This window comes from Sorex araneus, chromosome X (assembly GCF_027595985.1).
Source record: "Sorex araneus isolate mSorAra2 chromosome X, mSorAra2.pri, whole genome shotgun sequence".
Classification (NCBI taxonomy): domain Eukaryota; kingdom Metazoa; phylum Chordata; class Mammalia; order Eulipotyphla; family Soricidae; genus Sorex; species Sorex araneus.
The window spans coordinates 303,555,639-303,578,192 of record NC_073313.1 but is presented as its reverse complement, the minus strand read 5'-3'; the positions used below and the strand labels follow the sequence as shown (position 1 = coordinate 303,578,192).

Below are 22,554 nucleotides of genomic sequence, written 5' to 3'. Positions count from 1 at the left end.
ACTAGGGTTACTCCTTGCTCTGCGCTCAGGGGACCATATGGGATGCTGGGAATCAAACCTGAGTCAGCCGCGTGCAAGGCAAACGCCCTACCCGCTGTGCTATCGCTCCAGCCCCCTAGACCTTGCTTCTTAACTGTGGGTCAAGGATTCATATAGGGTTACAAAAACTTTGAAAAATTTTCTTGTTTAGAGCCTGGGTCCCAGGAAACTTCTCAGGTAAAACAGGGTCCCTGGTGGAAAGCATTTCACAAGCCCCGACTGGGCTGGAGTATAATAAGGCGTGCACTGTGCCTGCAGCCAGCCTGGTGCAATCCCTGGGACCACAGGGTCCCCTGAGTGCTGCCAGGGTGGTCCCCCGAGGCCTCTGAGCCCTGCAGGGTGGCCTTGGAGTCCTCAGCACTCGGGTGGGCCCTTGCCATGAGCTGCTGGCCTGGCTGGGTGAGACGCACAGGCACTGTCAGGTTCCCTGACTACTGCTGGGAGGGGCCCCTCCAAACGAAATGAACAAGCAGCTCTGATTTAGACGAGGTGCACCCCAAGGTGTCCTCCATATTCACAAGAACCGTGAACGGCCGAGGTATGCAGCAGGCGCCCAGCGAGTCTCACTATAGGAGGAGGGCGCCACGGGACCTTTTGCAACTGTGCCCATCCATTGTTACACCCAGGGACAGTGGAAAGTTTCAAGCCCCTAGGGAACCCTTAATAAGGAGGCCTAGTTCTTTTTGGCCTGGGGGTCACCTTTGGTGGGGATTAAACCTGCCTCCGTGCTCAGTGCTCAGGGATTCTGCTGGGGCTCAGGAGACCATATGAGATGCTGGGAATTAAACCTGGGTTACGTGAAAGGCATGAGATAGACCTACTGTACTATCTCTCCTGCCTATTCATTGTGTGTGTGTGTGTGTGTGTGTGTGTGTGTGTGTGTTGGGGCAGGGGGTGTTGGACTATGTCAACAGGGACTCAGGGGCTACTCCTGGTTCAGTGTTTAGGATTTGCTCCTGATGAAGCCCAGATCATAAGCTGTTGGTGTCAGGGATCAAACCCAGACATCTTTGTATGCAAAGCAAACACTCAGGCCCTAGAGCCATCCAGCCAAGGCCTAATTGGAGTTAGCAGTGAAATAAGACAGTGAAACTAGAAATTCAGGTATGTTTAAAAGGAAGTGATATACTTTGCTTTTAGCCACAGAGCAAGCCTCAATTCTTTTGCAATGGGAATAATAATTGGTTCCTGAATTCTTAAGCAGGAGGAAAAGGGCCTTGAGCAGGAATCAGTATTATTCTCAGAGGACAAAGACTCAGCATGGTGGGATGTGGGGAGGGAGGAAAGGTGTGGATCTCGGTGATTCAGTGCTCTCTGGCCTTTCATCTGCAGGCTCTGGGGTTCTCTCCAGATTCCCATGGGATCCTGTGGGATAATGCCAAGGAGTAAGGCAGGGTCTAAATGGCAGGCTTCTGAGCCAATGCATGGCCTTTGGGCCTGTCTCGGAGCCTAGCATTGGGGCGGAAGTGTCCAGAATGCCCTGGATGAGGGGCCAGTGAAGGCGGCGGCCTACAGGGCAATAAGGTTTCTGAAATCATCCACCACATTCCCTGCTCCCCATTTCCTTGCGCCTCCTCGAGCGGACGCTGGTCAATCTGCTCCTCTCTTAGAATGGAGAAGCAGAAGCGTCCTTGGAACTTCTCCTTCTAACGCTTAGGGAGAGAGGCGGGTTCTCTCTCCACTCCCCTGCAGCTCCACCCACGTAGCAGCAAGTGGCATGGCTTCATCTGTCCTCAACCGATTAGTGTTTATTCTCTAGTTACTTTTTTTTTCCCCCTTTTAGGTCACACCCGGAGATGCACAGGGGTTACTCCTGGCTCTGCACTCAGGAATTACCCCTGGTGGTGCTCAGGGGACCATATGGGATGCTGGGAATAGAACTCGGGTCGGCCTCGTGCAAGGAACATTCACTACCCACTATGCTATCGCTCCAGCCCCTCTCTATTTACTTTTAAGGCTCCTCTCTTCACTGGAATCCATTTCTGAATTTTTTTTTTTTTGCTTATTTTGTTTGGGTTTTGTTTTTGAGCCCCACCTCGAAGAATGGAAGGGGTAAGTCTGTCTTCAGAAATCAGATGGGGTCTCAGGAGTGATATTCTGGGACTACTCCAGGGTGGAGAAATCTGTGGGCTGAGAGGCCGGAGGTTATGGGCTCTGACCCTGCTAGGAGCCCTGGAGAGGAGGCTGGTTGCCCTCAGGGGCCTGTGGAGCACTGGGAGGGGAGGGCCTTGGGGTGGTGGGGGGGAAGAGGACGACCCTTCAGCAAGCAAGTTACTTCAAGATCAGCTTCCTCCTCTCCTGGCCCCCCCTTCACTTTTTTTTTCTTTCTTTTTGGGTCACACCCAGCAATGTTCAGGGATTACTCCTAGCAGTGCTTGGGGGACCACATGGGACACCCGGGACTGAACCCAGGTCGGCGGCTTGTAAGGCAAATGCCCTACCCACTGTACTGTCCCTCCGGCCCCCCTCCCCTCAGTCTTTCTCTGACTCCTCCAGGGACCCAGTCTCCTCCCTGGGGGGGTTAGGGGGTGCATGGTTCTCTTCCTTTCTCATGTCCTCTGGCTCTTGGCCCCCACCTTCTCCTACTATGCCACAAGTCGGGGACTTTCATGACACACTAGTAGCCACAGAGGCAGCTAATTCGGGGTTATAGGATCCCCCAATACGCCCTTGGCCCCACGGTCCAGCTTCCTTATAGGGAGACTGTTGCAATTTCGGATCTCTTCCGCTAGTTTCCCCATCTAGTAAAAGGGCTGGCGGAGCCTAAGAACGTCGTAAGGGAGCCCAGCCCAGCCCAGAGCAGACCCCCAGGAAAGCCAGCGCCCCCCACCCCCCACCGCTTCCTCCCTTCCCCCCAGGTGCTTTTTTCTGCTCCCCAAGTGTCACAGGCAAGTTCCCCCTTTGTGCAGAGGAGCCGGGCCTCTCACCCACGCGGCTCAACTTCCCGGAGCCCTGCCCTCAGCCGGACTGACCGCGGACACAGCCCCGAGCACGTCGCGCCCCCGCCCGGGCAGGAAACTGCCCCCCACAGCCCTGCAGCCCGGGCACTTGGCTTCCGCTCGGGCACCCCGGGGCGGCTCCACACCCATCCCCGTGGGTCCGAGGGCGCAGCCCTCCCTCCCCGCAGAGCACCGCGGGCGGCGCCTCAGCTCCCAAACTCCCTCTAACGGCGGATGCTTTTGTGGAAGGTTCTGAGCCCGGGTGTAAAGACAAAAAAAAAAAAAAAAAAAAGGCGAGGCTGTTCCCGACAGCTCCCGGCGTCCCTCCCCCGAGCTCCCACTCGGCCCTGCAGGATCCCACCTTTGTTTTCTTGTTCCCCGTCGCCCCAGCCCCGCTCAGTCTTTCTCCCCGGCGCCTCAGACTTGAAACTACTGGGGGTCTCGCGGTGTGCACCAGGGGGTAGGGAAACCTTATCAAAAAACAGAGCCAGCTCTTTTTTTGGGGGCGCGGGGAGCATCCTGCTCACCCCCGCACTGAATCGCTTCTAGGAATGTCCAAACGCGCTCGAGGGCGTTGTATTAGGAGCTGGGGTGCAGAAGCGGATCCTCACGGCGGGTAGAAATAAAAAAAAAAACCCCAAACCCGAGAAAAGGTCCCGCACCCGCGCGGCCCTGCCCGAGCCCCCCACCCCCCCAAAGCGGCGCGGCCCGCGCAGACTCCACCAAGACACTCAGACCACGCCAGCCGAGCCACGAGGTGTGTTTTATTCTCACGAACCATACAAATCATTGTCTAGACCATCCCAGGGCGGACCGGAGAATTTGGCAGTCCCGAGGGGGAGGCGGGGGCGGGGGGCGGGGCGGGGTCCCTCGGAGCCCCCCGGGCCGGGGGCGCGCGCGCGGAGCGCCCGGGTTCACAGTGCAGCGTGTCGCTCGCGTCCATCTCGCAGGTGGCTCTTCCTCCGCAGCACGGCTGGGGGGTCCTCGCGGGGGCCGGGGGCGGGGCGGGCGCCTTAGGAAATCTCACTCCGCTTCTCCTGCTCGATGGCTGCGGCGGGGAGGGGGGGCGGTGAGCACACCCGCGCGGAGCGGGCCGGGGGCGCGGGCTTTGTGCGCGCGGGGGGCGGGGCGGCACTCACTCTCTTTGGTCGGCAGGGTGTTCTTCTCCTGCGTCTCCGTCTTCTTCAGCTTGGCCTTGTCGAAGCTGGCGATCTCCCCCATGTCCGGTTTGTCTGCCATTTTCTGCAAAGCCCTGGCGGGGCACAGCGCCGGTCGGCCCGGGGCCCTCGGCCCGCGCCCCGTCGGGCCCCCCCCCAGCTGCCCCGGCCTCCCCCCGCGGGCGCCCCGGCCCGAGCCCGGCTCACCGTGGGGTTCCCTCCAGCGCCGTCCGCCGCTCCCACTCGCGCCGCAGCAGCCGAGACAAAAGAGCGGCGCCCGCCCCTCGCCTTATATACGCCGCGCCCCGGCCCGCCCCTCGCCCGCCGCAGCAGGGGCGGCGCCGAGCCGAGGGGCGGGGGCAGCGCGGGCGGCTCCGGGCCCCGCCGCCGTTCCCACGCCCGCGCCCCGCGCGCCGCTGCGGCCGCACGTCTCGCGGGGAGTCTGCTCCACCCGCAGAGTGGGCGTGTGCGCGCGTGCCTTCCTGTGTGTATGTGTGCGTGTGTGCCTTCCTGTGTGTGTGTGTGTGCGTGTGTGTGTGCGCGTGTGCCTGTGTGCGCGCGCGTGTCCTCCTGTGTGTGTTTGCGCGTGTGTGCCTGTGTTTGCGTGTGTGTGTATATGTACATGCGTGTGTGCATGTGCCTTCCTCTGTGTGTTTGCGTGTGCGTGTGCCTGTGTGTTTGCGTGTGTGCGTACATGCGTGTGTGCATGTGTGTGCGTGTGTGTGTTCGTGTGTGTGCGTTTGCGTGTGTGCGTGTATGTGTGTGGCCGTGCACGCGCGCCCTACAGCATTCCCGGCTCTCTGGAGACAGTCGTCCACCACCACCCCCCGCCCCCCAGTCCCCCAGCCCCCCAGCCCCCGCGGCTCTAGCCTTGGCTCCGCCACTCCCCTCTCCCCTCCCCCCGCCCTTTTATTCTCTTCTTTCAGACTCCCCCCTCTCCCCGCCAAGCGGGGGGTCCCGGGAACCGAGAGTCTGCTTGGTGTGGGTGGGAACAGGTTTCCACCGCAGCTGTTTGCTCTTCCCAGATCTGGGCAGCCCCTGCGGGACCCGGGGCGTGTCCCCTAAGTGTTCCAATATTGTGTGCACGGAGGCGGGGGTGGGGGCGGGCGGTCCCGGAAGGGGTCCCGGAAGGGCTCCCGGTGCTCCCTCCCGGGCCTTCGAGGAACGCTGTGTCTGAGGGTGCGGCTTTCCTCTTTGCGTTAACCTCGACGACGCCACTACAGATATTCTTTTTTCCTGTATTAACCCATGACCGATAGAACGCAGTTATTCGCATCTGAAAGCGTGTTTTTAGCCTGTGTAACATCTTGAGGTGGGGGAGCGGTGGGGGGAGCTGCTCCTTGTTTGGTAGATCCTGAACTTTCCTTTCCAAATGACAAGGAGTTTTCCCAAGCGCTGCTCATGTGAGATTGAGGGGACATCCCAAATTCTGCCCTGCCCCTCTTCCTGGTTTTATCTGCTTCTCTCACCTTGCCTTGAGTGTGTCTGGGACAGAAAGGGGTGGGGAGCCTCTTCAGCTTGTGAATTTGACCTACCAAACTCCCTGTGTGATCCTAGGGAGACTTCCTGCACCCCAGTTTCTTCATCTGTGAGAGGCTTTTAACAAAGTCAGAGAGAACAGTTATCAAGCAGAAAGGTAACGACCGGACCAACCCCAGGACATGCCACACTTACACTTATTTGGCATATCCATCAAAGGTGGCTGCGGTCTCTGGGGCACAGGACACCCTAACTCAGTGATTCAGCGGAGGATCCTTTCCGCCTTGCTCATTCATCTACAGGACAGCCTCTGCTGGGCTCGGCTGGGCTGGGCTGGGCTCCAACTTGCCAATTGGATCCAGGTCTGCTTCACGGGTGTCTCTGGGCAAAGGAGCAAGAGGGTTGTGTGACAAGACCATGGGGAGGTGTTAATGTATGTGTAAGAGTATGTCAGGAAGGGGGACGGTGGCAGGGAAGGCACTTTCCTGTTGCACAGCTGACCTGGGTTTCAACCCCAGTACTCCGTAGGAGCCCTTGAACCCACCAGGGCCGGGAATGATGGAGCCAGGAGTGAGGCCTAAGTCCTGAGCACAGCTTGGGGTGGTCCGAAAACAAACAGGAAAAGTATGTCATGGCACCTCATGTCTGTTACCTTTCCTTGCCCCAATCAGCTCTCAAGGGTCGTCCACGCAAGGTGGGAGAGGAAGAAGAATGAAGACTTCCTGAATAAATACCCAGCTTTTCTGCAAACAATGGGCATACACAGTCACGGAAGTGACTCTCCTCCAGTTATGGTTTATTTCCCTGTAGACCAGCAGCAGGCTCTCCGTGGAGTGACCCCAGTGGCCCCATTACTTTTCCTTCCTCCAGGACCCCTGTCAGTCTTCTTTGTCCAGCCAGGAGACAGGACAGAGAAGGTCAGGACTGCTGCTGAGTTTTTTTGTTTGTTTGTTTATTTTGGTTTCTGGGCGACACAGGGCAATGCTTGGGGCTTACTTCTGGCTCTGTGCTCAGGGATCACCCCTGGTGAGGATCAGGGGTGCTGGGAATTGAACCAGGTTGGCGCCTTGCTCCTCTGCTATCTCTCCAGCTATTCTGGCTAGAGTTACAGAGTCACATATGTATTTCAAATATACGGGCATGTGGGATTTTTTTTTTTTTTTGGGTTACACCCAGCGATGCACTTGGGTTACTCCTGGCTCTGCACTCAGAGTGGAATTACTCCTGGCGGTGCTCCGGAGACCATATGGGATGCTGGGAATCGAACCCAGGTCGGCAGCGTGCAAGGCAAACGTCCTACCCGCTGTGCTATCGCTCTAGCCCCCACATGTGGGATTCTTTAACCAAAAGAACTTTAGGTGGATTTGCAGGCATTTTAATTCTCTTCTAGCTCAGTTCTGAGACTCCTGTCAAGAAACAGGGCAGCTTCCGGCCTCACACGCTGGGGGAAAGTCATCCCAGATAGAGAGGGGAACACCAAGTAATATGTGATTGGAGATCCTGCGCGGGAACGGAGATGCGTGCTGAAAGTAGACTAGAGACTGAACAGGATGACCACTCAATACACCTATTGCAAACCACAACACCCAAAAGGAAAGAGAGATATCAAATTGGAATGCCCCGCCACAGAGGCAGGGGAGGGGGGGAATAGGTGGGGGGGTGGGTTCATTGGTGGTGGAGAATGGACACTGGTGGAGGGATGGGCTCTCAAACATTGCATGAGGGAAAAACAAGCACGAAAATGTATGAATCTGTAACTGTTCCCTCACTGTGACTCACTAATTAAAAAATAAATAAATTTAAATAAATAAAACAAAAGAAACAGGGCAGCTTCTGTGATATTTGTTTCTTAAGAACAATGGTTAAGTCTGTTGTTTTCTTCAGGCTTATAGGCATTGTTTAAAGATGTCTGTAATTCTCAGGCACTTCGCTCACCAAGGGCCATGGCTTTGCTTCTCTGAGGATATCTCCACCATCTACCAGGAAAGGCCGTTTGTAGGACTTCCAGCCACAGCCTCATCTGAGTTCCAAGCACCAGTCTCCCTCAAACACTAACCATATGAACCGATGAGCCCTCGAAGCTTCGAATGGTCCCAGTTGATGCTGCAAGGTACAGAGACAATCTGGCCAAGTTGCAAATTCATGAGCAAAAGAAATGGCACTTTACGGGGATGCAGTGTTGTGCGGCCCAGAGATGAAACAGCTCCTGACGTAGCATTTAGCTTCCACTTGGTGGTTTCCCGAAAAATCTTTTGTGATACTCATACCTGGGCTTATGCCTTAAACTTTTACCAGAGGCCCAACAAGGTATCTGGCAGTGATCTGGATGTGGAAGAGATAAGGATGAAGAGGCTCCTAAGTGACAAATCTTGTGGAATGAAGAATGACTAAGTCAGTCAGCAATGCTTGTGCTTTGCATTTACTTATGACTTGGGATGTCATTTACGTCTGAGCGCGCATCAGCCTGCTGCTGGGAACAGATTGTATACCGTTCACAGATGGTATAGAGAAAGCCGAACCACTTAACTCCAATTACATTTCCATTTTCTTTGTGGAGAAGGATGCTCTGGAAGAGAGAGAGCTAACGAGGCTAAGGCAGTCTTGACTGCAAACCGGTTTCCCGTGGCGCTCCTCCTTGAAGCCTGTTCAATTGGACGTTATTTTTAAAAATGTTCTAATTATTATAATTAAATTATTAAAGATTTGTTTTAAAAATACCATGGTTTAACTCTTATGTTTGACGTTTCTTTTCGTAAAATGGGGGGCGGGGGTTAGAAATGGAATGCTGGTTGTGCAAGGAAGGATGGAACTCCGTCAAGGCAAAGCGAACTGGATTCAATGGGGACACGGACAAGATAGGAGACGATCACATCTAGGGAGACATGACGGATCTGTTTAACTCAGAAGTGTGGTGAGATTTGTGGCTGTGTGAATGGGAAGAAAGAGTTGGGTCTTGATTTCCTTTGAATAGGGGGAAGATACTGGTTTCTGCTCTGGCACCTGCCTTTCCATACCCCCTTCCCTCCCCTCCCTTTTCCTATTCCCTTCCTTTCCCTCCTTCCCTTCCTTTCTTCCTGTGGTTCCCACCCTTACACTGCTTCCCGCCCCCGCCCCCCTGTCCTCCATCCCTCAGCCATGGGCCCAGCACCTGCCTCTGCTTAGGGCCTACTCTTGGCAGTGCTCAGGGCACCATATGCCAAGCCGGGGACTGTCCTGGGGCCTGCCATGTTCAGGGCAAGCACCAAAGCCCCTGCACTATCTCTTTAGCACCATGCAGTGCTTCTGCCCTTGTTGAGCCGCTCAGATGAGAAGCTCATCCCAGTCTCGACTGTGCACTTTTCCTGTAGATTGTGCAATTTCTTATAGAAACCCGCTTACATATCTGTTCCTGAATCTCCTCTGCTAGAGGAAACATCTTTATCTGAAACTTTATCTCGTTTCATTTTTCTTCCCAGATCCATCTCTACCAAACATTTCATATATCTGGGTTTTTTTTGTGTGTGTCTATTTCCTGCATGAGGAAATAGAAGATCCCATCTCTTCGGTCACTAACTACTGCATCTCCAGCATCAGATGCCATGCCTGACACAGCAAATGCTCCATCAGTATTCTTTGAACAAATGCACAGAACAGCCATCAAGATGGAACGGGTTAATTTGGGGACAATGAGGTGATTTATTTAATTATTATTTATTTACTTATTTTGAGTCATACCCAGTGATGGGACTGGAGTGATAGCGGGGTAGGGCGTTTGCCTTGCACATGGCTGACCCAAGTTTAATTCCTCCATCCTTCATGGAGAGCCCGGCAAGCGACTGAGAGTATCCCACCCTCACGGCAGAGCCTGGCAAGCTCCCTGTGGCATATTTGATATGCCAAAAACAGTAACAAACAAGTCTCACAATGGAGACGTTACTGGTGCCTGCTCGAACAAATCAATGAACCATGGGATGACAGTGCTACAGTGACAGAGGTGGCCCTTGTCATTGGAGTGGAAATGGAGAGTGGCTGGCTAAGTCCATGGGCTTTTCCATGGCCCTGGCCTTGCTTGTGTGGGGGGTGGGCCCAGAGGTGAGCCAACTGTGTCTCCCTGCATGAATTCCGTGGGCCTTTTCATGCTGCTATTCCAGCTGTGAAAGTTTCCTTCTGGCTGCTAGCTTTGCCAACCTGAAAATAGCTGTGTGATTGTCACCTAGAGGCGGCCTCAGGAACGAAGATATCGGGACATGACCTCTGTACTTCTCATACCATGTTTCATCGAAATGTATCTCTCTGTAGGTCACGGGGTTGAAGGCCTTGAGATAAACCTGGGAAGAAAGCAAAGTTGGCTTTTTAGGGTCAGTGAGGGTTCTATGCTGTAAATGTTCGACTGAATCCCTAAATAAACCTTTTAAAAATTATTTTTAATTTTCATGATTATTTTAAAAATCAAAGCACTGTGAGATACGCTGTTACAAACTTGTTCCTATTGGGGTCAGAGCAATAGTAGGATGTTTGCCTTGCATGTGGCAGATTTGGGTTTGATCCCTGGCATCCTACATAATCCCCTGAGCATGTCCTGAGTGAGAGGCTGAAGTCCTCAGCATCACTGGGTGTGACCCAAAAAGGAAAAACCAAAAAAAACCTTAAAGTTGTTCACGATTGGTTTTCAGTCATAACGTTCCAATACCTGTCCTTTCACCAGCGCACATTTCCCACCTCCAATGTCCCCAGTTTCTGTCTCAACCCCCACACCCCTCCCCTGCCTGCCTCCATGGTAGGCACTTCTCTGTCTCTCTCTCTCTGTCTCTGTCTCTCCTTTTTTTTAGTTTTGATAATGTAGGAGTATTACTATTTATTCAGCCATTGATTAAGCTGATTGAATTGGGCATGAATGCCACATTACTTTTTTTTTTATTCAGAACGTTAATTTTATTTTATTATGTTATTATTATTTTTCTTCCCTTTTTTGAATCACCATGAGATACAGTTACAAAGCTTTCATGGTTGAGCTTTGGTCATACAATCATCAAACACCCATCCCTTCACCAGTGCACATACTCCAACACCAAAATCCCCAGTATCCCCCCTACCCCCCCCCCGATTCCAACCCTTCCCCTGCCTGTGTGGCAGACAATTTCCCCCATATTCTCTCTATACTTTGGTTACATTTGATATTTCGACACCAGTCTCAGCACCATTCAAACCTGCTGAAAAGACAATGCTAGACGATTTATTTTGTATTGCTTATTATGGATAGATGTTTTTGTTATATTTTTTGCTTTTTGGGTCACACCCAGTGATGCACAGGGGTTACTCCTAGCTCTGCATTCAGGAATTACTCCTGGCAGTGCTTGGGGGACCATATGGGATGCTGGGAATTGAACCTGGGTCGGCTGCGTGCAGGGCAAACGCCCTACCCACTGTGCTATCTCTCCAGTCCCTGCTTATTATGGATAGAATATAATGTCCAGGAAATTCTGTGTTGTTCTCTTCCAGGAGCTTTAGTTTATAGTCCCTGGGTCTTGGCCATTGATGAGATTACATGGCGCCAGGGGCAGTGTGTGGGTGTGACTGCCAAGCTACTGGAAAACTGGGGACCTGGGGGAGGAGGCCCAGTTCTGATCCAAGCGGCCTTGGAGATCTCCATCACGGGTTCCTGCATACCTGGGTTTTCCTGCCGGTCCTCTCTTGTGTGAGGTTCATCCCGTTTTGGGTGAGGCTCGTCCTCTCTTGGGTGAGGCTCGTCCAAGTCTCTCTCTCCTTTTTAGCTAAATAAACCTTGGTAGTAGCTGAGGTCAAGAGTGTGAGAGAGAATAGTCGCATTTTAGTTTTCATTTCTGATTCTAGAACAGCATTCACGGCAACAAATAACACTGAGCGATAATGCATTTTATTATTAAAGACTGTGCTAAAGTCTTTATGTCTCTCTCATTTATAGCTCATTGAAATAGTGTGAAATGACACTGTTTTGTGTATTTCATTTGTTGTGGGTCCACATCTGGCAGTGCTCAGAGATGGTCTCTCGCTCTGTGCTTCTGGGGTTATTCCTGCTGAGTCTGGGAGACCTTAAGCAGGGCGGGGATCGAACTCAGGGTTTTGCATGTGCTAGGCAGATATTCTATAATTTGATCTGTCTCTCTTAAACTTTGAACCCTTAATCACTGTGCCCACTGTGCCCCCCACCCTCCACCTCACCTACCCACCCGACCTTGTGGCAGGGTTTGCTAATGCACTTCAGATCTATGTGTCATACATATTTTGTTGGCCATTAAATTTAACCAAAAACCCCACCCCTTTAGCCCAGGGTCTGACGATGCCACTCAATGGTAGTGCCCTGTCTTGTGCAGTCGACATTGTGAGCTTGATCCCTGGCTTTGCTCCATGTCTCTAAGTGTGAGCCTCGAGCACTTTGGAGTGAGCCCCGGTGTGCGTGCACCACGGCCTAACCTGCAAATTCAGGACACTACGACCATGCCAGCAATGGCAAGAAAGGCAAGGAAAAGGTGAGGAAAACCTCAAACTTCAGCCAACATGTCAACAATGAAAGATTTCCACGGAGATGGTGTCGCACACTCAGCCATGATTAACATCAGCCTCCTGAACCAGGGCGTCCTCTTCGCCTCCCTGGATTATTCACAACTGCCTCATGTCTCAGCAGGGAGACCAGCGTCAGTGGACATTCACTATACGCATACTGGTGTTTTATTCATAGTAAATTTTTTGGTTTGTTTTTTTTGGGGCCCACACCTGACAGTGTTTAGAACTTACTCCAGGAATTACTCTGTACTCAGGAATTACTCCTGGCAGGCTCAGGGACCGTATAGGATGCCAGGGATCGAACTGGGCTCAGCTGCATGCAAGGCAAGTGCTCTACCCACTATAATATCTCTTTGGCTCCACACAGTAAACATTTCTTTAATTGAGAGAATAAAAAAAGACATTTCATATATTTCAGTCTACCATAGTGTTAATGCTAGGGTTTCATGCATATCACTGTTCAGCAATGTGTCCCCCACCCCCCGCCGAGTGTCCACTCCCTTGACCATTGTCCCAATGCCCTGACCCCTGTGTCCTCAACTTCCCCAACTCCCTCTGTGGTAAACTTCCTACTTGAAAATGTGTCACTTCCGTTACCTGACCAAAAAAAAAAAAAAAGAAAAAGAAAATGTGTCACTTGGAAGAAATATTTCTTGCCTTCAGGTCTCTGCAGGAATCCATCTCCCAGAGCACGTGCCAGTAGTTCTGCTTATCTCCATGCCTGTCCTCTCCTCTGTCACACCAGGTTGGCTTAGTGACAGATGACATGTACGTGCAGGTAGTAGGGGAGATGAAGTGAGGAAAGGGTGTCACTTCCACTTTGGTGCCTGATTTTCTCCCTCTACCCCCTTTTTCTTTTCTTTTTCTTTTTCTTTTTGGGTCACACCTGGTGATGCACAGGGGTTGCTCCTGGCTCTGCACTCAAGAATTATTCCTGGCGGTGCTCAGGGGACCATATGGGATGCTGGGAATCGAACCTGGGTCTGCCCCGTGCAAGTGCAAGGCAAACACTCTACCCTCTGTGCTATTGCTCCAGCCTCTCCCTCTTTCTTTTTTTGGGAGGGTCACACTAGAAAGTGTTCAGGGATTATTTCTGGTTTTGTGCTCAGGCAATAACTGGTGGTGCTTGAGGGACTGGCATGTGGGGGGCTGGGGATAGATCTGGGGTCAGCTGCATACAAGAGAAGTGCCTGACTTCCTGTCCCCTCTAATCTCTCCATGCAGGGGTGGGGGTATCAGCTGCCATGTTCTGAGAACACTGCAACATGAGACACTCAAATCTGTCCAACGGTCCGTAAGGGGCTGAGGCTTGTCAACAAGTGAGCTTGGGGGTGGGAGGCCCTCCACTCGAGACTCCAGCCTGGGGAGACCCCTGAGCCGTACCCTCCAACAAAGCCTCTCAGAAACGCAGTGAGTTTTATGTTGCTCACATTTCGGAGGTAATTTGTGACTCAGCAACAGAGAAGCTACTCTGCTATCAAAAGTGGAGAGAACACAGAGATCTGGAGGGCCGTGTGAAAACAAAGAACCTCTTCATCGGTGGGAATAAAGGACATTTATGGCAATGCTTAACTCTCCGGAACTGCAGATACAAAGATGGGGCATGGCAGTCAATCAATCTATTTTTGGGGCCTCCCAAGTGGGTTTCGGAGGCCCTGGGGGCCGGTGATTCTCAGCCAACAGAGTTGGTGGTTCAGTACCAGGGCTGAAGGGTGGATGGGGTGTTTTTCAGGCCCTGTGGTGCTGGGGATTATCTGGGACCCCGGCAGTGCTGGGGGCTCCCTGGACTGTACATGGTGATGCTCAGGGGACCATGGGTACAGGGAAATGAAGCACTAGCAGTGTCTGCTACGCCCACGCCCTAAATCTGCACCATCCCTAGCCCGTCAGGATGATCTTCACGAACAAGGGTAATTCGATTTCTTTATGTAGAATGTCTGGCTTTTGTAGGGTTTTGAGTCAGAAACTTGCTGGAAAAGCCATGATTTTCAACCCAGTTTTGACCTCAAGGACTACCCTTTCCTCCCAAGATATACTTAAATCTGTTTTTAAGTCCATTTCATATTGTAACCCAGTTTCACAGCAAGGGAAACATTTTCATCTGAACAATAACTCCTTATGGCAGATGATACTTTCTCCTCTACTCTGTTCTATTTTAATCTTTCTGCTTTGGGGTCACACTGGCCTGTGCTCAGGGCTTACTTCTGGCTGGGCTCAGGGAACTAGATGGATGCCAGGGATCGAACCTGTGTAAGATAAGAGTCCTGCCCGCTGTACTCTGGCCTTTCTTGTTGGAGGTTAGGATGGAACACAGACTTCACAGTGCAAAGCATACATCCGGCCATGGAACTACATCCCTACTTCTCTTTCTTTAAAAATATTTTTTTAAAAAAACAATTTTTTGGTGGCCCCAGTAGTGCCGGGGGCCCTGGGGCAACACCCAGTGATACTTGGGAGAGAGCATGGTGCCAGGATTGAACCTGGCCTGAGCTTGGCAGACATGTGCTCCAGCCCTTTGAGATTTTTAACCCCTGAATAATTCTTTTAAAAAAAATAATGTAGGAGTACTGCTATTTATTCAGCAGGCATTGATTAAGCTGGATTGAATTGGGCATGAATGCCACATTACTTCATTTTTTTAATTCAGAATGTTTATTTTATTATTATTATTTTTACACCCCCCCCTTTTTTTTTCTTTTTTGGGTCACACCCAGTGATACACACGGGTTACTCCTGGCTCTGCACTCAGGAATTATCCCTGACGGTGCTCAGTGGACCATATGGGATGCTGGGAATCGAACCTGGGTTGGCCTCGTGCAAGGCAAACACCCTACCCGCTGTGCTATTGCTCCAGCCCCTACCCCCCTTTTTTTTTGATTCACCATGAGATACAATTACAGAGCTTTCATATTTGAGCTTTGGTCATACAATCATCAAACACCCATCCCTTCACTAGTGCACATTTTCCACCACCAAAATCCCCAGTATTCCGGCTCCCCCCACCTACACCCCCCATTCCAACCCTTCCCCTGCCTGTGTGGCAGAGAATTTCCCTCATACTCTCTCTCTACTTTGGTTACATTTGATATTTCGATACCAGTTTCACCACCACTCAAAAATGCCAAAAAGGCAATGCTAGATGATTTGTTTTGTATTGCTTGTTATGGATAGAATATAATGTCCAGAAAATTCTGTGTCATTCTCTTCCGGGAGCTTTAGTTTATAGTCTCTGGGTCTTGGGTGTTGATGAGATTACATAGCACTGGGGGCAGTTTGTGGGTGTCACTGCCAAGATACTAGAAAACTGGGGACCTGTGGGGAGGAGGCCCAGTCCCAATCCAAGAGGGCCTGGAGCTCTCAGTCACGGGTTCCCACCTACCTCCGCATTATAGGCCCTAACTTTGTCTTTTGATCTCTTTCGAGATTTATGGGTCTCTGAAATAAGGCTAATAAATGAGCTTATATAGCTGAGCTGGAGGTGGTTTGTGGGTGTGTCTCCCACATACCTAACTTCTGGCCATTTAATTTCTTGGTAAACTTGGCCCCTGGCTCTGTACCCAGGGAATACTCCTGGTTTGCTCAGGGGAAACATATGGGATGCCGGGGATAGAATTCTGGGCTATGGTGTGCAAGGCAAGTGTTTACCTACTGTGCTATCTCTCCAGCCCCTTAAGTTTTCTTGAGATTGGCTTCCCGCCCCCGCTTCTTTCTTGTTAAGGATAATGTCCTAGAGGTCTGTTGAAATTGTTGAACACATTAGTTAATTTCCCCCCACACCCCAGTCCTGGCCTCTTCCCTTTATTCTTGGTAGTGCTTGTCATGTTGGGAGGTGACACACACTTGTCCGTGGCGCTTGCACACACGCACACAGGGCTCACTCCCTTCAGTGTGATGCTTATGAACGTATTGGCTGTGGTGCTGCCTAGAGCTTGCACACTTGGCTGAGGTTTTTTCACACTGTTTAAATTGCTTTGTTTGCTGGGAGTTGAACACTTTAGCTGAGGTGCCAGGGATCACAAGTGCATGGATGGGTGCCAGGCACCAAACTCTTGGCCCCAAACCTGGAAGGCAGGAGGCTGCTCTACAGACTGATGCGTATTTATGTTGTTTCCAGCAGTGTGCTCTATCAAACCCATAATGTTTGCAAGACCCAGGGCAGGAGTATAGATGGAGAGATACTTACCATATGCTTAACTTCTTTTCAATGCCGGGGACCAAACTCAGGGTCTGAAACAAGGCATACTTACTATTGAGCCATGTCATTGGTTTACTGCTGATTTACTGATTTGCTACTGAGCCATGTCACTGGTGAAGAGATCTATTTTTCATATACGTAAAAATAGTTAAAATTACATAGATAAAATATGTCATATTGTGATACAGTGATTATACAGGTATGAGTGTTCTACTTGTGGGTTGGAGAATGTTTAAAAAATAATAATCACTTGTATCACTTGTCATCCCGTTGATATTCGATTTGCTCGAGTGGGCGCCAGTAACGTCTCCATTTGTCCCTGTCAAGTGCTAGTGTAGCCCAGTGATATCTGCTCACTCCAGGAACAGGAAGAGCCACAAATTGTTCATTCAGGATTTTGATGAAGAAGTCTGACCATCTCGTTGGTGGGCAGCCACTCGGTCTTTTGACATCTCATGGCATCCAGTTGGTAACAGCACTAGTCCAGCGGTCATCTTTGGATTATGTGTCAGGCCCATCTGATTTTTGATGCCTTGGCAAACGAGACAGCGTCCCTGATTCTTGACGGTTGACGGAGGTTGGAACTCTGGATTCCTTCTCTCACTTGAGTGAAACGTGATATTCCTAGTGTAGCTTTTTCGATTATAAAATACTCCTAGCATAGTTCTTTCAATAATAAAATAAGATTAAAATTTAGATTCATATTTAGTTTTCTGAATATAATTTTATTGATAGTTAATTACATGTATTGGGAAAGAAAAATAAATTCTTATACATTTCATCTAGTTTGAAAATTTTATCCAAAATTTTTGTCTTGTTTTTATTTATTTATTTATTTTTTAAATTTAAATTTTATTGAATCACCATGTGGAGGGTTACATAGTTCTCAGGATTATGTCAGTTATACAATACTCAAACACCCTTCCCTTCACCCGTGCCCATATTCCATCACCAACCACCCCATTATACCTCCCGCCCCCTCCCGTCCCCCCAGTCCCCGCCCTTGTAAGTGATAAGTTTCACTTTGTTTACGCTTTATCTTGGTTACAGTCCATGTTTCAAAACATAACTCACTATTGTTGCTAGGGTTTCCCCCCAAAAAAGAAAAGACAGTCCCACTGTCAAGGAAGCATTTGATGGCTCTCCATTGCTGAGAATGTAGAGATATTAAGTCCCGCTGTTTGTTACATAACTTTTCTATTTTTTTCCCCCCTCGTCCTGCGCCACCGAGATCACGCCTGTTTGGTAATCACCACGCTGCCTGACAAAGGGAAAACAAACCAAAAAAGATGGTTATTTCCCGTCATCAGCCGGCGTGGGGCTCTGGCTTAGTTGATAGTCTGGTAGAATGTCTGCAAGCAGTTTCTGGAACCAAAAGTAATATGCTGGTATTGGCCCCAGCTTGAGATTCCACCAGCGTCCTGCTGTTCCAAGTACATACTAATTTATTCCCTTGTATCCCATTCCCATGCCACCAGGTCCGTGTCAGCTTAATGGACATCGTACTATGGTTAACGCCACGCCACGTTTCTTCCCGAGAAAGAAAGATATTTCTTCTCAGCCAGCGTGGGGATATGGCTTAGTTCAGTCTATAGAGATGGCTACCACTTTGGTAGCCTTTAACATTTCAGCAAAAGACTTACTATTCTTGTTAGGATTTCCCACCAAAGTCCGACCCGTTAAAAGGGAACCATTTCATATTGGTGATGATTAAATGACAATAGGTTGCGCGGCCATGGCAGCGGCCTCGCGGCTTTGAATTTCTGTATAAAGTCCAGGGAAAGTACAGCCAGAAATTACATGTCGCTACAAACTTTAACCCTATTATGGTCCCCCCAAAGTCCAACCCATTACAAAGGAACCATTTCATATTGCTGATGATTAGATGACATTAGGCTGCCGCGGCTGCGCGGTTTTGGGTTTCTATATAAAGTCCAGGGAAAATTCTGCCTAAAATTCTATCGCTACAATCTTTTACCCGTCAACAAAAAACTTAGTACTATTGTTTGGAGTTTCCCCCCATGGTAAGCCCTGCCAAAAAGGAACATTTACACGTTGCTGACAATCAAGAGATATTAGGTCGCAGCCGCGCGGTTTTGGATTTCTATATGAAGTCCAGGGAAAATTCTTTTGGTAATTGCATCACTCGCTGGCAGCGCCTGGGCCAGAAGCTCCGAGCACACAGTTTGGAGGCATTTTGGGGGCGCCGCTCGTGTCCAAAGTGGTTCAGTTGCCTCCGGGGTCGATCTCGCGCAGGGCCGGAAAGGAGCGTCCCCACATGGCTCTGTGCTTAAATGTCGGCCAGCACAGGGCGGATCCGGAAGTCCCGCCCCATCCGCTTTCCCGGGCTTCCTGTAGAGTCTAAAAACCGGCTATTGCCTCGCTGCGTTCAAAAAGAAAGAGCTGAGAGAGAAAAGACCATACCCTGCCGGCAGCGCCTGGGCCAGAAGCTCCAAGCACACAGTTTGGAGGCATTTTGGGGGCGCCACTCATGTTCAAAGTGGTTCAGTTGCCTCCGGGGTCGATCTCGCGCGGGGCCGGAAAGGCTGTCTTGTTTTTATTTATACATAATTACTAATCATTGTCAAGATTTTCACACACCTTGTATTCTCCAGATTGTAGTGATCTAAAAAGAATGAAAAAGTAAAATGTAATTATCTTCAGGGCATAGAATTTAAATTTATAGTTGATTTCTATTATTTGTGGCAGTTATTTTCTGTAAAGTCGACACAAATGTTGAATTAGCAGGAATGAAATCATTATTCCGAGGAGTAATCCTTTGCTCCTAATATATTTGTGAGCAATCAATAGATAACATCGTTTAATGTGCATTTTTGTTGAAAGACAGCTTCCTCACTTGGTGCTTCTTTACCATTGAACTCACATAGCCAACAGCATTATGAAATGGACGAACATAGCTCTTCCAATACACACATTTTCTTTTTAAGGCACTTTAGTTTTCTGGAACTAAGGAGCACGAGATGGCACTTTAATGCTATGCTTGGAGCATCTTAAGCAGTGAAAGCTGTGTGTGTGTGTGTGTGTGTGTGTGTGTGTGTGTGTGTGTGTGCACGCGCGCACACAACCGGAGAAAAAGAGGACCTTAAATAGATGGCATAAACGACAATATTTTATGGTAAGAGAGGTGACATAAAAGGGAGTGTTACCTGTCCTGACCTTGGCAAGGGTTACAGACACATGGAACTCAAATGTTATGGGACATTATGGGACTCAAACTTTATGCAGATCTTCAAATGACTGAGCATCATTGTGATTATTGCTTTTGGAGTTACAAATAAATTTCAGCAAATGGGTGACTGTAATGAGTAGGACTTGACTGTAATTTTCATTAAAGATGTGAATCCAATCTGTAAAAACAAAAAACAGTTAAGATGAGTTTTCCGTTTTTTTTTTTTTTTTTTTGCTTTTTGGGTCACACCTGGCGATGCACAGGGGTTACTCCTGGCTTTGCACTCAGGAACCACCCCTGGCCGTGCTCAGGGGACCATATGGGATGCTTGGATTTGAACCTGTTTCGGCTGCGTGCAAGGCAAACGCCCTACCCTCTGTGCTATCTCTCCAGCCCCGAGTTTTCCATTTTAAACAAGATATTTTTATTCAATATCTTAACTTCATTTAGTATGTCCAAGCAAAATACAATTATTCATGGCTAACAAAATCACAATGATATATGAATAAAATATTTAATTACATTCAAGAAAGAATCCCAAAAGCGTTGAGTAACGCAATCAATGGTTTTGTGTCATTTTGGTTTTGGTATTTTGGGGGCCCCACTATGTGGTGCTGGGGGCTAATCCCAGATCTGTGCTTGGGAGTGAGTCCTGAGGGAGGGGGCCCAGCTCTCCTGCACTAAAAGACTGTTCTCTCTCTGGCCCTTAATAACTAATTAAAAAAAATTTTTTTTTACTGAATCACCATGTGAAAAGTTACAAAGATTTCAGGCTTAAGTCTCAGTGATACAGTGCTCGAACACCCATCCCTTCACCAGTGCCCATGTTCCACCACCAAGAATCCCAGTATACCTCCCACCCCACCCTAACACCCCCCAGCCTGTGTAGCTGATAATTTTCACCTTACTTTCTCTTTACTTTGATTACATTCAATATTTCAACATAAAACTCACTATTACTATTTGGAATTTTACCTCCCAAAATCGAAGCTGCTGAAAAGGCAGCATTTGATAATTTGTTTTCTCTTGCTGAGAATGGAGAGATATGAGGTTTTGGATTTCTGTATTTTAGTAGCTAAGTCCAGGGAAATTTCTGCCAAAAATTACATCATTGCAAGCTCGTACCTCTGTTTAGTGGGCCTTATAAGATGGCGGTTGCCACGCCTTCCCTCCCCACCCGGAAAGCAAAAGCCGAGAGAGTAAAACCTTTCCCCTCCTGGGGTGGCATGGGGCTGTGGCTCAGTTCACAGTCTGGAGGCATTTCTGTAAGAAGCTGCTAGTGCCGAGAGTAGTTAGATGGCCTCTGGGATCATCAATAACTAATTTCGTAGAAATGAAATGAATTGCAATTCTGACACTGAACATCTATCGATGAAAATCTATTCCTAGGGCCAGGGAGATAGTGTAAGGGTCAAAGTGCATGCCTTGCATGCAGCTAACCCTAGTTTGGCAGTTCCACAGTACACTTGGTTTCCCCGAGCACGTCAGGTGGGGTACAGCCCAAGGTTCTGGGGTACTATTGGGGTATCTCAGACTTTGAGCTGCAGAGTCTGAGCAGCTCACACTGGACAGGGAGGCCTCTGCATATGCCCATCCTCCTTTCCACTAAAGCTCTTTTTAAGGGTCAGGAGGTAGTTCTGGACTCAGGCTCTGTGCCTTGCACATGCAGAGGTCAAGTGCAATCCCCAGCAATGCATGACCCCTGAGTTCCACTGGGTAGGGCTCTGAAGGGCACCCCTGCACACCCAGCACCAACAGAATGGCCCCTCTCCAAGTTTATTTTTTAGAAGAATGAAACAAACTGTTCACTATTGCGAAGTCTTCTTCAGTAGTCCTATGTCGTTGCTGGGGATACTGTGCAACTTGTGAGGAATCCCCAAAGCTACAGGAATGACACTGTTAATTTTTGGAAGCATAAACTGGAACCAGAAAAGCAGCAAGAAAATGGGCACTTGGTTTAATTGGGAATCATTGCTACGCAAGGATTTATGAGAGGTGGATGGAAGCTTGCCACAAGCGGTGCAGGGAGGCAGTTAGGACAGTGAAGGGACCACCAGGACAATCATAGTTGGAAATGATCACTCTGGACGAGAACTGAGTGCTGAAAGGAGGTAAAGGGATGTATATGCTAACCTTTCAGTACCTGTACTGCGAACCATAATGATCAGAAGGAAAGAGAATGAGAGCAAGAGCAAGAGTGAGCGAGCAAAAACCAGAGAGAGACAGAGAGAGACAGAGAGAGAGGGAGAGACAGAGAAAGAGGGAGGGAGAGAGAGAGGAAGAGAAAGAGGGAGAGAGAGACACACATCTGTAGTCAAGGCAGGCTGGTGGCAGGAGGGAAACGAAGGGCATTGGTACCCTGGTGTGGTGAAGGGACAGGTGTTGGAACATGGTGTGACTGAAACCCAATCACGAACAACTTTGTAAGTGTATAACTCACAGTGATTCAATAATAACAATTTTAGGACACTCTTTTTTTTTTTTTTTGCTTTTTGGGTCACACCTAGCGATGCACAGGTGTTACTCCTGGCTCTGCACTCAGGAATTACTCCTGGAGGTGCTCAGGGGACCATAAGGGATGCTTGGAATTCAACCCGGGTTGGTGTGTGCAAGGCAAACGCCGTACCTGCTGTGCTATCACTCTAGTCCCTCAATAATAATAATTTAAAAATTGTATGAGAGAAATATCTAGTGACAGAAGTGCCTAAGTACCAGCTTTCGTCCCTCCAGATACCCCTCCACCACAGCCCCCATCATCTCAGTGCCAGCAGCGGCTCGGTGCATGAGATTTCTGGCTGTGGGTGTGGTGATCCTTGGGGACACTGACCGAGGAAGTCTGTGTGCATTGCGTTCGGGTGGTCTTTTTAGGTTCCAGCCCACTTGCCCTGTCTCAAGGAGGAACCACTACAAACATCGCTGCAAAGAAAGAAAACAAATTGGTACAGGTGTCTCTGTAGGATCAACTCTCTCTATTTCATTCATTTTGGAATGTTCATCATTTCTGACTTCAATTTAAATTGCAAAACATTAAATGCC

General features: G+C 49.5%; 1 protein-coding gene across 1 annotated transcript; it reads right to left on the bottom strand.

The window, feature by feature from the left end:
• Positions 1-3,722: 3,722 nt before the first annotated feature.
• On the bottom strand, positions 3,723-4,509 carry TMSB10 (thymosin beta 10). The gene is made up of 3 exons (XM_055122252.1): positions 4,343-4,509; positions 4,118-4,230; positions 3,723-4,026 (listed from the first exon to the last, which is right to left on the bottom strand). The coding sequence occupies exons 2-3, from the start codon at positions 4,215-4,217 to the stop codon at positions 3,992-3,994; spliced, it is 135 nt and encodes a 44-aa protein (XP_054978227.1). The 5' UTR covers positions 4,218-4,230; positions 4,343-4,509; the 3' UTR covers positions 3,723-3,991.
• Between the last annotated feature and the right edge of the window lie 18,045 nt (positions 4,510-22,554).